General features: G+C 40.5%; 1 protein-coding gene across 1 annotated transcript in view; it reads left to right on the top strand.

Moving 5' to 3' along the window:
* The window catches only part of NELL1 (neural EGFL like 1), a 925,820-nt gene that overhangs the window by 257,795 nt on the left and 651,753 nt on the right, over positions 1-16,272 (top strand). Inside the window, 1 exon segment of the mRNA XM_037838459.1 lies at positions 6,552-6,651. Coding sequence (XP_037694387.1) covers positions 6,552-6,651 — 100 coding nt within the window.

The following is a 16,272-nucleotide window of genomic DNA, read 5'->3' as shown; positions in this document are numbered from 1 at the left end:
TGGATGCTTTAGCCTCTGTGGAGTGAGGCAGGCATCTGGAATTTCCATCACATTAAGAATGCATGTGATGGAGAAACCATTCCTGAAGAGGAAATGTGCTACCCCCATAGGAAGGGAAACTGGATGATGAGTAACCAAGATGTGATAACTGCTCTCATTAGGTGGTGATATCACATTTCACTGATGCAGGTCTGGTGGATGGGGAGAGAATGGAGAGAAAACAGGGCCAGTTTTAGACACATTGAGTTTGATAGTGATCCATTGCTGTGAAACAAACTCCCCAAAACTCAGGGGCCTAAAACAATATTTTATTATTATCTCTCGTGCTTGTCTGAGTTAACTAGGCTCAGCTGAGTGGTTTTTGCTTGGGTTTTCAACGTGCAGTTACAGTCTGATGGCTGCTGGGGCTGAAATCCTTTGAAGACTCAACTGGGCTGGATGGCTTCTTTACTCATATGTCTGTATCTCCACTAGGGTGTCTGGAACAGAGGTCTTTTTCTTTCTCTTTCTCTTTCTCTCTATCTTCCTTTTCCTGCAGCCTCTCTTATGGATAGCTTGGACTTCCTTACAGCATGTTGGTTTCAGTGTAGTTGGATTTCTTACATGGGGCCTGGTAAGCACTCCAAGAGGCCAAGGTGGGAGCTGCAAGCCTTCTTATAACCTAGTGTCAGAAGTCATGTAGCATCACTTCCTCCACATTCTTTTGGTTAGACAGGCCAGTTCAGATTCAATCTAGAGGGGAATGACACAAAGGCGTGTTGGCATCTTTGGAAATCAGCTACCACCACCTGTGTTAAAATTTTCTACTTGAAACCACCCTCATCCCCCAGCCATTCCCCCCTCCCTACTATCCTCTGATGGAAAATTCATTAACCCACAAGGTAGTTCATTCCATGAATGGAAGATATTAGTAATCAGAGAATTCCTATAATTGGGTAAAAATCTACCTCCCTGTAACTTCCACCCTGTGGCATTACTTCTGCTGCAGGAGAAGAGGGTGAGCCCAGTTTCTCTTACAATGTAGCATTGTGGTTAAAAACTCAAAATCTGCAGTCAGATGGACCTGGGTTTGTTACTGAAGTTCAAAGAACCTTGCATTCTTTTCCCCCATGGGGTTCCGGTAAAGAACTGTGCTGGAGAATATCAGTTTAGATTAGGAGATCAAAGTGAGAGTTTTACTTCCTCTTGCATGGTTTTTTTCCCTTCTCCACTTTATCCATTGCAAAGTAAGGGATGACATCAGAGGCAAAACCATTAGTCCTAGAGGAACGTGGATGGGGCAGACTGCAACAGGAGCATGTTTGCCCCTGCGCCCTGTGCTGAGCAGCCTAGCCAAACACCCCTCTGCTGCCCAACCATTAGCTGCCCAGCATTTGGGCAAAATAATAATGTTGCTTGCCTGTCTAACCCCGGTTCCCTAGATGACAGAACCTGATGCTTTTGTGTTGATGCTTTATTTCTTGGTGGTGGCAGTGGGAAGTAGAGTCCCTAGGGAACTAAGAGTGAGGGACAGAGGGAAGCAAGTCAGGAAAGGAGTAAGAGAAAATACAGGTGGTGCATTACAGAGCAGCCACAGCTCAAGGACAAAACAACTGTTTTTGTGGGACTTGGCCAGAGAGACTGCATGGAAACACTGTCTCAGAATACAGCATGGTGGGAAGAAAGAATCCTTAGTGGCTCCTGTCTCTCTTTGACCATAGTCTGCCCCAGGGGTAAACGCTCTGGAACTTCCAGTTTGTATTACCCATTCCCTCCCTCAGGGCTGCCACTGAGAGTGCCATAGTTTCCATGGGTCCAGTCTGGTGGGTGTGCAAGTGTGTAGTCCCCTTACGTCATGGGTGCTGTGCTTAGGGGCTCCCTTGTCTGTGGTGGAGGCAGTGATGGAGTGACAGGGCTTTTCCCTCTTGGGACCAACAAGGCAAGCTTCCAGGCGAGGGAGTGCAGGAGCCAGTGGGCTGGTCCATAACGAGGGGCTGGTATCCCTCCTGGGGCTGGTGGAAGGATTCGGTGAGTTAAAGCCTGTGAAGAACTTAGTGTAGTGCTTGACAAGAAGTAAGCCCTCAATGGATGGGAGCGATTCTTGCCCCACCTGGCCATCAGACATCTCCCCTTTGAACTAAAGACAAATGCCATGCTCTCTAAATTGTTTGACTTCTAGAGGAGGGAAAATGATTTGGATTCTAAAACCCTTGCTTTTTTTCTTTGATCTCAGGGAAAGCTGGGATGACTAAAGGCCATCTTGCACCCTCCACTGATCATCCCTGTACCAGCTGTGTATCCATTACTTACAACTAGCAACTTCTTTGCATTTTGAGTAGACATAGCAGGTGACTCTGGCAAGGGTATTATGGCTCAGTTCTCTGTTATTAGAGAGGTTTGGGTTAAACACCTAATGAGGCCCTCAGGAGATAAAACCCACATTTGCAAGTTAAAAAACTATTGGCCTAAAGAAATGTTGCAGTATGGATTCAAATGCCAGCTTTGTGAATCGTACTCACCACTGTTACTCGCACATTGTTGATGTTCTGCTTAGATCATCTTTTACTGTTTTTGTTTTGCTATGATTTTACAATTTAGAAAGATGTTGGGGCACACAGGTTATTCTCTTTGCACAAGTAGTGTGTGTGTGTGAATAATTTTATTCTCTTTTAAAGAGTTATCAGTTCCTTCATTTGTTCATTCTTTCTACAGTTATTAATCGTTACTTGGTGTACAGGGACAGGAGTCATTGACAATAACAGCTAACATTTCTTAAGCACTTACTATTCTCTAGGCACCATTTCAAGCATTTAAAGTATGTTATCTCATTTAATCTTCATAATAACCCATAATAAACCCATGAGGTAGGTACTATTATTTATCCCCGTATTATAGATGCGGAAACTAAGGCACAGAAGGTCAAGATCATGTAGCAAGTAATGAGTGAGCTGGGATCTGAACCTGTGTGGTCAGGCCCATAGTGTCTTCTCTTCATCTCTCTGCTGCTACTCCTGATAGTGTTAGACTTCTTTGGTAATAGGTCTCATTTCTGAATTTGGGAAGGATACATTCAGAAGAATTGAATGATCACATTTCATTCTATCTGAGAAAACCAAATTGGTCAGGCCCACTTCGTTCCTTTGATGAGGGTAGCATTTATAGAAGGCCATAGAGGAGCTTTGGGACGCACACATGGATGTGGTCAGGAAGGAGAGAGAGTGACGGGTATCGGAGGAGATGACTTCAGTTCCCGTGGTTTCTGTTTCATGTAATGAATTAACTTCTCTCCTAGGTGTCTGAAATGGCACTATGTATGTATTGTCTTTGGGAGAATTGGGAAAATAGTCACTCAAATAATTTTCTGTGTTTTGTGGTCCATATGAGGATCCCCAGTTGACAAAAAGCTGTCTGGGGGGATCCAGTCTAATTTCATTTTCCTGAGATGATTTGAAAGGTTCAGCAGCAGTACTTAGACAAGAAACAAAGTTTTGTTTCAAATATTTTTCACAAAGTGTTTTCAGAAGTTCATGTATTGTTTTTTTTTAAAAATCAAGATGAATAAACTCTCCTGAAGTCTTGCTTAATTTTGTCCAATTATTCTGCTCTGCAACATTTCTTTAGGCAGGCAATAAATTTTTGACTTGAAAATGTGCATTTTTATGTTATTAGAAATTCTGGTTGAAGCACAGTGATTAGTAAAGAACTTGAAAATATTTATATTTGCCCAGTGACAAAGAGACAGTCACTCTAAATGAGAAAGAATGGAAGAATTGTATTTTTCCACCAACACAGAGTTCCAGGGGTCATAAAATGACATATCATAATCAGGAGGATTTAAAAATTTTAATCATCAGTTGCTTCTTACTAGAGACAGTTTTGAAAATCAAGTTAAAAAGGGTTTTGTGCCTAATTATGTGGCTGGACTAAATGAATTTGGTTGCACTTATGCCACTGTAATCACAGTTTATATTATTTTCAAATTTATGCAAAAGTGTCTATTTAAACATTTGTAATTATGATCATACTCATTAAATATGTTAAAGGTTGATTAGAATTGTTGATTGATTTAATCAGCAGTGAAAGCAAGCCCTTTTTAGTAAAAAAAGAGAAACTTTTATGAGTTACTGTTTTTTTTAAAAAGCTCTCTAGCATTTTTATACTGTTTTTTACAAAAGCAAATATATGGTCATTATAGACAGTTTAGAATATAGAGAAAAAAGTATTAGGAAGAAAATGAAAATCCCTCCAGATTCTCATCCCTTTAGAGATATTATCTAGAGATAATCCCTTTTAGCAATTGGATTTTTGGTAGCATGAGTAACATTTTCTGACCATCTTAGTTTGGTTTCTCCAAGAAGAAGGCCTTAGGCTAAGCATTTTGGTACAAGTGATTTAGTAAGGTAGTTTTCCCAGGAGGAAACAGTAAGGGCATGGGGGGCTATGGGATGGGGAAGGGGGAAAAACAGAGCAAGGTTAATATGATCTCATGGAGGGTTCTAAAGCATAAATTATACCCAAGATATTGTCCCTCCTGGAGACAGAGGACCTTCCACACTAGTCAATCATTGGCTTTGGGCCATGGGTGGAGGATGTAGAACTCCTAGGCAACCGTGGCTGTCTACACTGGCAAGGTGGCTCCAGTGCCTAAAGACAACCCTCTGAATGTGTCAGGTGCTCACCATTAGCAGCAAAGCAGGCAGAAGCTACGGTGTGGGCACACAGAACTGGTAAAAGGCATCCAATACTATCACCACTCTTAATTACTGTAGGAGGCAGTAGATCAGGAATAAATGTAATAATACAGAAGGATAGTGGTAGAAGTAATTAAGTTAAATCATTCAACACTATGTTTTCCTTTGCATTTAGTTTATGCTGCTGATAGTCACGGTTACCTAACTTTCATTGATTTCTAATTTTGATTTGATTCTCTGTTGCAGAAGCAAAGGCACATCTGTCTGGTAGATGTGCTGTGTGACACTGGCTGGATGTCACACAGCATGGTCTAGATTGAGGGGTGAGAATGGAATATAGCTCAACAGAGGGACCAAGCATGAGTAGTGGGGCCAATTCTCAGATATTAAGGCTGGTTTAAGACAGAGTCAGGCAAAAAGTAAGGACCTATAGTTTCTGGGAATAGATTGGGAAATGAAAAGCAAAGGGAAGAATAAAATAGAAGACAAAGCAGGCTAGAGGCTGGATTTTGTGAGCTGGAAATTATGAGAAAGGAGAGAAAGGAAACTATAGTGAAAATAATTCAAAAGATGAGTAGTTGGAAATTAATTTATATCTGACATTAAATTTTTCTTCTGCTCAAATTTGTGAAGGAATGCACCTGATATAATGAGAGTTCCTGCCGCACTAGAAACTGTGGGGTCACTGTAATGATAGAGTCTCTTGGAGATGGAAAACTCTGTATCTACTCCCATTCCTCTTGGCTATTCAACTCCATCCCAACCTCCCATCTATGTTGAGAGCTACCTTTTGGCCTTGAATGAGACTCCCTGTCTCAAGCTTGCTTTTTGGTTGACTTAACCAACTCCTTCAAAGTGGGAGAGAAAAACTAAAAGTTTTAGATTAACTAGGACTCTCAAACCTTTTTTCTAGTAATTAATGGATTAATTTAAAAATTCGGAATAGAACTAAATGATGCCAGTAATGCCAACAAAGAGGCTCTTAGGTGAAGTGAGGTCATAAAGATTCAGCTGCTGAATATTTAATATTTTGTTGTAATTGATTTTATTTACATCTAGGGAAAAATCTAGTGCTCATCTAACTGACCCTCTTTCAGCTCGTTCATACTCGTGTTCCTTGATTCTTGTCTGTTTCCTCTGCCAGGGAGTTCTCTTCTTTTTTATTCTGCTATTCAAGTTCCCTCAAATGTGGCCTTTTCTCCATAATTTCTCCCCGTCTGTGCAGAATTAATTATTCTCCCATGACACTTTATAATACCTCTATTAGAGCACATATTTTAGCACTTACTATACTGCATTATAGTTTCTAATCTAAGAGTTGTTTTTTTTTTTTTTTTTGTCTGTCCATCCAAACTGTGAGCTTATCATGGGCAAGGAAGGGGTCTTATTTATCTTGAAGTTCATAATGTCTGTTATCCAGTGGTGTCCTGGAACTGGCTCATATGGGCTTATTAAAGGTGACTGCACACAACTCTTTCCAGCTCTGCATGCAATGACCTCATGTTGGTAGCCCAGGATTGGCCATTAGGGAATATTTACACCACAAAAATCAGCAAATGCTACAAATTAGAGGTCTCCTGCCCAAGAGCCAATGGGTAAAAATTTACAAGCACTCCACTTCTAGCATCCTTCTGCTACATAGAAGATGATTGAAAACTGTTTGTTGTCATTGAAATTCTTTTGAGATAAAAAAGGAAATTGGCCTTCTCTTCCAGGAGTGGCATCATTTTAATTTGCAACTTTTGTCATTAGTGGAATTCCTGGGGGGACTGTTAATAATTGTAGGTTGTTATCACTGCAGGCTGTTAACAATGAGCATTATACGTTTGCATGATTGACTAAAAATAACATCTTTTTGTTTCCCTAATATTTGGTTTCCAGAGTGGAGTTCTAGTAAAAATTACAGAAATGTGCCCTCCTTTGAACTGCTCAGAAAAAGATCACATTCTTCCAGAGAACCAGTGCTGCAGTGTTTGCAGAGGTAAGCAGCTTGGTGGCGGGCTGTGTTTGGGTGGGGATGGTGGTGGCCTTGGGGTGGGGGAGGGTATAATGGATAGTGTGATGATGAGAACATGGGTTCAAAACTCTGTTCTGCTGCTTAGAAACTTGCATATTCTATTTTCATTTCTCAGTCATAGTTTCCTCCATTGTAAAATGAGGATGATAGAATCTACTTCATAGGACTGCTGTGAGAATTAAATAGGACAATCTGTAAGCACTTAGCATCATGCCTAGCACATGATGAACGTTCGCTAAATGATAGCTCCTATAATAATGAAAATGGTACTTCCTGTAATAATGGTTTTTATAATAACCACTTTCATTATTATAGCTTTCTCATGAGTCGGTTTGGGAAGCATTCTCTTTTGCCATTTCTTTGGGCCAGTTCCCATATCTGACAGAGAATGTCTTATGGTGAATTCCTACCTATAAATTAGAGTTATATGCATTTATTTTTACTTCTTGAAAGGAAAAAAGCTTCAAATAAGTAAAACCTAATTGACAATTAATTCTTGGGCAGAAATTGTTTTGCTTCCTCTTCCTGGAATTCCCTTCTTCTCCAAATTTTTTCTTATTTCTTCAAGTCCAGCTCAAATATCACTTCCTCTCTAAAATAGCTTACCCTTGGCAGAATTAGGTGGATTAGGAGAGTCTAGAATTTATTCAAAATCTTAAAAAACAAATTAGGTTAAACTCATAGCTATTAATGTGAAACTATACCCATCATGAATAGTTCTCTCGTTGTCAAATACCGTCAGAGTTGGATCTTTTTTTGGCTTACTGTTGAAGCTTCCAGAGTTAAGAAGAATCTAGAAACAGTAGTTGAGCTTACTGAGTATCATACATTACTCATTTCTATCTTTTCTCCAGCAAACATTTTCCATGAAGGGTCATATAGTAAATATTTTAGGTCTTGTGGGCCAGGAGGTCTCTGATGCAATGACTTAAGGCTGCTGTTGTAGCATAAAGGCAGCCTAAACACGAGGTAAATGAATGGGTGTGGCTGTGTCCCAGTAAAACCTTAAAAAAGGTGGCAACCTATAATTTGCTGATCCTTGCTCTAGCACCTTTTGGTATACAAAAATGTTGTATATTTCATCTTGGTTTCTTTCTACCTTTGGCTGAAAATTCTCTCTGTAGTTGGTCATGAGAAAGCTATGTTTTGGTAGAATTCCTAGGAAAACTTAGAACCTTAATAACCAAGAATGGCTCTTAGAATCAGTGACGTGCTAACTACTTGCCATCAGAGTAGCTTCCCTGACTTGTCTGCTTTCATGGCTGCGGGCGTATTTGCAGCTGGAATGCTTTAGAAGACCCTAAGGATCGAGTGGACTTTTCAGAGGGAGGCATTTCTGGGTAACTGACATGTTTGTTAGGTAGGCCTTACAATTTAATGCAAAATCCATCACTTATTATTTTTTAAGGTGCCAGGTGGGACTCATTGTATGTAAATCCTTTTTAATTTACAGTTTCATTTGAGCAGAATCATTGGCCACTAGAAATTCAAGAGGAATTTTATTGCTCTGACCAATTTACAATAGACCCATACCACGGCTTCTGTTAGCTCTTTTCCAGAATCCATGCCCTTCTTTAGCAGTGAGGATGCTGAATGATGTAAGATCTCATTGAAATGTGGACTCATAGGGGATCCATTACTAGCAATCTGGTGACTTTTTCTAAATCTGACTCAAATTTCCAGGGAAAGTGGGAGGCAGGAATAAGATACTTCATAGATTGAAACTGAGGGCTTTCTCCTTCCTCTTTATATCTGCTTCCTCCTCAGCTAGGAAAACACTAGCTCTTTTGTATGGTAACTGATGGATTTTCACACGTGTGTGTGTGTGTGTGTGTGTGTGTGTGTGTGTGTGTGTGCTGCTGAGGCTGGGGAAAGGAGAAGGAGGGGAGAGCTATTTATGCTTTTTGACAACTCCACATTTTGTCTGGAACTAGAGTATGTCTTCAGAAAAAATATGGTGGGGGAGGGACTTTTTGTGAGTGGTGGGTAAATTAAATCATTTGGATCGGGGGTTCTCCTGGCACTCTCCTACTTTCATCTCAGAATTCAGTCACTGACATGCAGGAAGCATTATTATTTTTTTTTGAATTCAATTTTATTGAGATTGTTCACATACCATACAGTCATCCAAAGTGCACAATCAATTGCCCACAGTACCATCACACAGCTGTGCATCCATCACCACAATTAATTTTTTTTCAAGTTGCAGAACATTTTCATTACTCGAGAAAAGAAATAAAAACAAAGATGAAAACTCAAATCCTTCCATACCCCTAACCAACCCCCTCCATTATTGACTCACAGTATTGGTATAGTACATTCAGTACTACTGTTGATGAAAGAATGTTAAAATACTAACTGTAGTACATAGTTTGCAACAGGTATATGTTTTCCCTATATATCCCTCTATTATTAACTTCTAGTTATAGTGTCTTATATTTTTTCTAGTTCATGAAGGAGATTTCTAATATTTGTACAGATAATCACAGACATTGTCCACCACAGGATTCACTGTTTTATACATTCCCATCTTTTAACCTCCAACTTTCCTTCTGGTAACATACATGACTCTGAGCTTCCCCTTTCCACCACATTCACACACCATTCAGCACTGTTAGTTATTCTCACAATAATGTGCTACCATCACCTCTGTCCATTTCCAAACACTTAAGTTCAACCTAGTTAAACATTCTACTCGTAATAAGCAACCGCTCCCCATTCTTTAGCCTTGTTCTATATCCCAGTATCCTATATTTCATGTCTCTGAGTTTACATATTATAATTAGTTCATTTCAGGGAGACCATATAATGTTTGTCCTTTTGTGACTGACTTATTTTACTCAATATAGTGCCCTCAAGGTTTCGTCATCAACCGTTTTTTTTTAAGATGGTTTTGTTCACATACCATATATTCCGTCCTAAGTAAACAATCTATGGTTCCCTGTATAATCACGCATGTATGCATACACCACCATCATGACTATCTATATAAGGACATCTCCATTCTTCCACAAAGAAGGAGGAGGAGTCAAAGAAGGTAGAGGGACAAAAGAAAAGAAAAAGAAAGAAAAACAATGACAGCTAAAAAGCAACAAAAGGAAAGATAGAATTAAACTAAAGTATAATAAAAGAGCCAGACGACATCACCGATGCCAAGAGTCCCGTACGCCTCCCTTATTTCCCTCTCTTATAGGCATTTAGCTTTGGTATATTGCCTTTGTTACATTAAAGGAAGCATAATACAATGTTTCCGTTAACTATGGTCTCCAGTTTATATTGATTGTATTTTTCCCCCAATACCACCACATTTTTAATACCTTGCAATGTTGACATTCATTTGTTCTCTCTCATATAAAAATATGTTTGTATATTTTATCACAATGGTTGAGCACTCTAGATTTCACTGAGTTATCCAGTACCAGTCTTTATCTTTCCTCTTTCCTTATGGTATACCACATGCTCCTAACCTTCCTCTTTCAACCATATTCACAGTCATCTTTGTTCAGTGTACTTCATTGTTGTGCTACCATCACCCAAATTTGTGTTCCAAACCTCTCACTCCTGTCTTTTTCTATCTGTCTGTAGTGCTCCCTTTAGTGTTTCCTGTAGAGCAGGTATCTTGTTCACAAACTCTGTCATTGTCTTTGTCAGAGGATATTTTAAGCTCTCCCTCATATTTGAAGGATAGTTTTGCTGGACATAGGATTCTTGGTTGGTGGTTTTTCTCTTTCAGTATCTTAAATATATCACCCCACTTCCTTCTTGCCTCCATGGTTTCTACTGAGAAATCCCCACATAGTTTTATCAAGCTTCCTTTATATGTGATGGATCACTTTTCTCTTGCTGTTTTCAGGATTCTCTCTTTGTCTTTGATGTTTGATAATCTGGTTATTAAGTGTCTTGGCGTAGGCCTATTCGTGTCTATTCTGTTTGGGGTACGGTGCACTTCCTGGATCTGTAATTTTATGTCTTTCATAAGAGACGGGAAATTTTCATTGATTATTTCCTCTATTATTGCTTCTGTCCCTTTTTCCTTCTCTTCTCCTTCTGGGACCCCCCATGACATGTACATTCATGTGCTTCATGTGGTCATTCAATACTGTGAGACATTGCTCACATTTTTCCATTCCTTTCCCTATCTGTTCTTTTGTGTGTAGGATTTCAGGTATATTGTTCTCCAGTTCCTGAGTGTTTTCTTCTGCCTCTTGAAATCTGTTGTATGTCTCCATTGTTTTTCATCTCTTGCTTTGTGCCTTTCATTTCCATAGATTCTGCCAGTTGTTTATTCAAACTTTTGATTTCTACCTTATGTTCACCCAGTGTTTTCTTTATATCCTTCAACTCTTTTGCCATGTCTTCCCTGAACTCATTGACTTGGTTTTTGAATTGATTTAGCATATTTATTTGAAAATCTTTAATTGATTGTTTCATTAAAGTGAAACAATATCTCAGCTGCATCTCAACTGAGGTGTAAGTTTGTTCCTTTGACTAGGCCATATCTTTGTTTTTCCTAGTGTAATTTGTAGTTTTCTGTTGTGTAGGCCTCTGATTTCCTTGGTTACCCCAATCAGATATTCTCAGACCGGAACCATTTCAGGTCTTAGAATGGGGCTATGTTCAGTGTCAAGTTTCCCTGAGGGTGTGTCTTAGAAGATTGACAGATTTTCCTGTGAGGCCTCTAGCCACTGTGGTTTTCCTAACCTGTCCAGCAGGTGGTGCCTGTCAGCCTGTCGCTCCTGACTAGTGTGAAGAGATGTGGTCCCTTTAGTTCTCAGCTTATATTGTTTCTGTTTAGACTGTTTTCTCCCAGGTCCTGCAGTCTGAGTTCTGAAGGGAGGGCTGGCACTAGAACTGAGCCCCACCTCCTTCCTTAGGAAAGATACAACCCCTAGGGAAATATCTTCTGCATTTGAATTACTCCTTTGTCTCTGACTGTGTTAACTCCACCCTTGTCTGAGTCAGAGCACTGCAAACTGAAAATGTCTGAGACTTTCTCCACTGAGCCACTCAGGTTGAGAGACAGAAAAAGGGAAAGAATGCCCTCTTTCAGAGCCAGTCCACAGACCCCCAGTTTTGCCTGTCAGTCAGAGAGAGCACCCAGTCTTCTGGGCTCCCTTTCTCGGGGCACAGGCATTTTCTGGCTCTCTAAAGTCAGTCATCTCTAAAAGCCTCTGTCTTAGTTTGCTAATGCTGCAGAATGCAAAACACCAGAGATGGACAGGCTTTTATAAAACGGGGGTTTATTTCACTACACAGTTACAGTCTTAAGGCCACAAAGCGTCCAAGGTAACACCTCAGCAATCGGGTACCTTCACCGGAGGATGGCCAATGGCGTCCGGAAAACCTCTGCTAGCTTGGAAGGCAGCTGGCATCTGCTCCAAAGCTCCGGCCTCAAAACGGCTTTCTCCCAGGACGTTCCTTTCTAGCAAGCTTGCTTCTCTTCAAAACATCACTCCCAGCTGCACTCTCTTTCTTCCCCCCGAGTCAACTCATTTATATAGCTCCACCGATAAGGGCCCACCCTGAATGGGCGGGGCCACGCCTCCATGAGAACATCTCATCAGAATCATAGCCCACAGCTGGGTGGGGCACATTCCAAGCAAATCCAACCATCACCAAAATGCCTGCCCCACACAAGACCACAAAGATAATGGCATTTGGGGGACACAATACACTCAAACCGGCACAGCCTCTGTATTTTTTTTTAAATAATTTTTTTTCTGTCAGCCCTACCTCCTCTCCACTGGGAGCAAATGCAGGGTACTTTGCTGCTTGTTAGGGGTGTGTCTATGTTTGTAGCTTGTATTCAGCAGTCCACATTTGTTAATTAAAGCCCCAGTTGGAGCTAGGCTGAGATATATTTGCTTGCTCTGGGAATGCTGCTTTCTCCAACAGCAAGGTCTTGCAGCTCAGCCTGCTGTGATGGGAGGGAGCTCCTGGCACTCTTTCGCAGTTTTACTTACAGTTTTTGCTGCAGTATCAGCCATTCCACCCAATCCAGGTTGTAGTACGATGTGTGGACAGTCATGGTTGTCCACCAGCAGTTGTTCCAGATTATTTACTAGTTGTTGCTGATTGTTTATTAGTTGCTCCAGGGGACTAACTAAATTCCGCATCTCTCTATGCCACCATCTTGCCCCTCCCCCCTAGACTGGGTTTTCAGGAAGCATTATTTTTAACTAAGACCCATTTCAGGAACCCCTGCTGTCATTACCTCTTTTTTCTGTTGACTTCATTGGGGGTCAGTGCCTGGTGCCCAGAGCAGCTCACTTCATATTGGGCTTGCTCTTCAAATCACACCATCAGAAAACAAAAGGCATATGTGTCTGGGCAGTAGAGTATTCCCCTTTTCATGAAAACCTACAATTTCTATGGCAAAAGAATCAATCCAGATAAGCTCAGAGGTCCATAGTCTTGAACTGTGCTCTCCATGAATTTTACTCCGTATCTCCTAATTCCAACTTATTTCACATGAGGATCATTAGCAGTAACATAATAGTCTCTCACAATATTGTGGGAAATATTTTTCCCCTCTGACTTCTATTTGTCTTTTTCCTTTCTTCTATGTTCATGTTTTCTGAGTACAGACTTAAAAGAGGAGGAGGGAGTTTAACCATTACTATTCTGGCAAGAATTGGAAAACCCAGTGGGCCTCTTCTAAGGCACGTTATTCAGTTTTCCTTACTTCTTTCTCCTTTTCTCTCTCTAGAGCAGAAAGTAATGAAAAGGTGAGAAATACTCAATTTCTATGTAAAGTAATTTTTATCCCATATATGGAAAGGCTATGCAAGTCACTTTGGGAATTGAGATTATCTGTGGACTGCCAGACAACAAATGAGCAGCGAGGTTGGATTCAGATGAGCTGAAATTTGTATTTCTGGGATGAGTACAGTCATATGATACAGCTGTATGGCTTCTGCATATGATACAGCTGTATGGCTTCTGCCACTCTGATGTTATTGGTTATAAAAAACTGAAATGGCTGCAGTCTCTTTCAACACTGGCACCAAAGGCCCTTCAGTTAGCATATATCATCTCTCTGGCTTCCTGTGAGCATCAAGGCATTAGTCTGAAGGAAATCACCCCACGAGAATGAAGGTATTATTCCTCAGAAGAGTAAATCAACCTTTCTCATGTCTTTCTGGGGAATTTTAAGTTTTCCAAGGTTTAATTTCATCGGGACTCTGATGAGACACCCTACCCATGGAGGCCTGGTTTGGGAATTTGAGAAAGCTGCCAGAGAGTGCTTTTTGCTTTCTGACCCCAAGTAGCTGATTGTATAATACCTGTAAAGCTCTATTTTTTTTTTATAGTTTGATGTAGTGATCACATTTTATGAATTATTTGTTTAAACTTAGGAAACAAGGAAGTGGTGGAAGTATGTTCCTATCACATAGAATATTTCTGTCGTTCTTGTGTCAACAACTTTGGGATTATCTACAGTACTGGCTGATGGGCTCTATATATTTTGTATATGAACATAACATTAATCCCATTTTGCTGAGTTTCTCCAAGAAGGTCTCATACTTCATTATGAAGTTAAATGTTTTCACCACCATGCCTATTTTCTTATGTTGCTACATATCTCCACACCCTTACCCTAATGACTAATCAAAGTGAGAGGTGCAGACTGTAGGTCTACACTGACTTTTTCTCTGTGCAAAATAAATTTAAGACTTTAGCATTAGGAATAACATCCATTGATTGACTTGTAGTATTCATTGTATTAACAGAATTGGTATCCAAAGAGACTAGGGGTTAGATATTTTGCCTCGTCAAATCCTGGGTGTTCTAGTTTGCTAATGCTGCCTTTTTGCAAAGCACCAGAGATGGATTGGCTTAATAGGGGGTTTATTTGGTTACACAGTTACAGTCTTAAGGCCATAAAGTTTCCAAGGTAACACATCAGCGATCAGGTACCTTCACTGGAGGATGGCCAATGGTGTCTGGAAAACCTCTGTTAGCTGGGAAGGCACGTGGCTGGCATCTGCTCCAAAGTTCTGGTTTCAAAATGGCTTTCTCCAAGGACATTCCTCTCTAAGCTGTAATTCCTCAAAAATGTCACTCTTACTTGCTCTTGGGGTGTTTTTCCTCTCTTACCTGAAAGTAGAGCAAGAGTCTACTTTCAATAGCCATCTTTAAACTGTCTCTCATCTGCAGCTACTCTCTCAGCTCCTGTGCATTCTTCAAAGGGTCCCTCTTGGCTGTAGCAAGCTCACTCCTCCTGTCTGAGCTTATATAGTGCTTTGGTAAACTAATTAAGGCCCATGCAGAATGGGCGGGGCCATACCTCCATGGAAATTATCCAGTGAAAGTTCTTGCCCACAGTTTAGTGATCGCATCTCCACAGAAACATCCAATCAAAAGTCTCCGACCCAATCAACACCAATACGTTTCTTGCCCACACAAGACTGCATCAAAGATAATGGCATTTTGGGGGATGTAATACATCCAAACCAGCACACTGGGTCATGCCAAATGTTGTAACTACCCCCTCTGCCCTTTAGAAAGGAATGGAGGTAACTAGCTGAACAGGGATTAAACTCACATGGCTATGGGTGCAGCTGGGCTGCCCCTAGGAAAGAATTACTAAACAATTAGGTAAGATACATGCAAAAGGAATTGAGGTGATGGACATTGGCAGGAAGAGGCTGCTTTGCAATAACTGGGGCCCAAGGACTCAATCACCAGCAGCACCACCCAAAACCGCCCTAAACACTGCTGCAGCTTCTCCCTGTGTCCTGAGAGTTTGCATCGGCAGCATGGAGGTTGTTTACCCTTATCATTACCTTGAGGTAATGACTATAATAGGAGCTTGTCCACTTGAAGTGTGAGGCCATGAGATGGTGGAGAGGAAGTGGGCACCAGAGTGACATCCGTAATTGTGCTTGGAAATAAGTAATAAAAGCACGAATGTATCCATAACAGAAAAAAGATTGTTCATGAATTGCTGGTGTTCTCATTTAAGGGGTGATGAAGGGTAAGCCAACAACCTTGACTGTGCATTCTCAGGACCACTCTGGGAAAACACCCCAATCATTTGTTTCATCCACAATTCTTGACACATTTCTCAGGGTTTTATTCCTCTCAGAATCTACTCTAATTGTATCTTCAATGTCATCAATGACTTTGGAGGGTTTTGCTGCATGTTTATGACTTTCGGTGTTGGGAAAAAGTTCTTTCTGACATCTGTTCCTAGTGTGTTTATCTGTAATTTTAATTCATGCTCACTTGCCTTGTCATCTGGCCTGGACTGAAATTAGTTGACATTATTTGTACTATTTAAGATTTTATGCCCTTCAATTAAATCTTCCCAAAGAGTCCTGGCATCACACAATTTTTTTTTTCTGTCTTCCTCATCATTTTAGGTGAATTTGTAATTGAAATGGTTTTTGGAGAGAGAATTTCAGGGTATTTGAGGTGAAAATAAGCTTGGAAAAGAAGCATTGAATGAGAATGTAAGCTAGTGCCTAACAGGCAGTTTGCAAATAGGTCAAATCCTTTGCATGTTGTTAGATTTGATCTGGTCAAACTTAAAGAAAAATAAGTCTTTGTGGCCATGGACTAAAGTAGACTGGAAAGCCA

Source organism: Choloepus didactylus, chromosome 6 (assembly GCF_015220235.1).
Source record: "Choloepus didactylus isolate mChoDid1 chromosome 6, mChoDid1.pri, whole genome shotgun sequence".
NCBI classification, from domain to species: domain Eukaryota; kingdom Metazoa; phylum Chordata; class Mammalia; order Pilosa; family Megalonychidae; genus Choloepus; species Choloepus didactylus.
The sequence above is the reverse complement of the archived record's forward strand: the minus strand, read 5'-3'. Positions and strand labels throughout refer to the sequence as shown.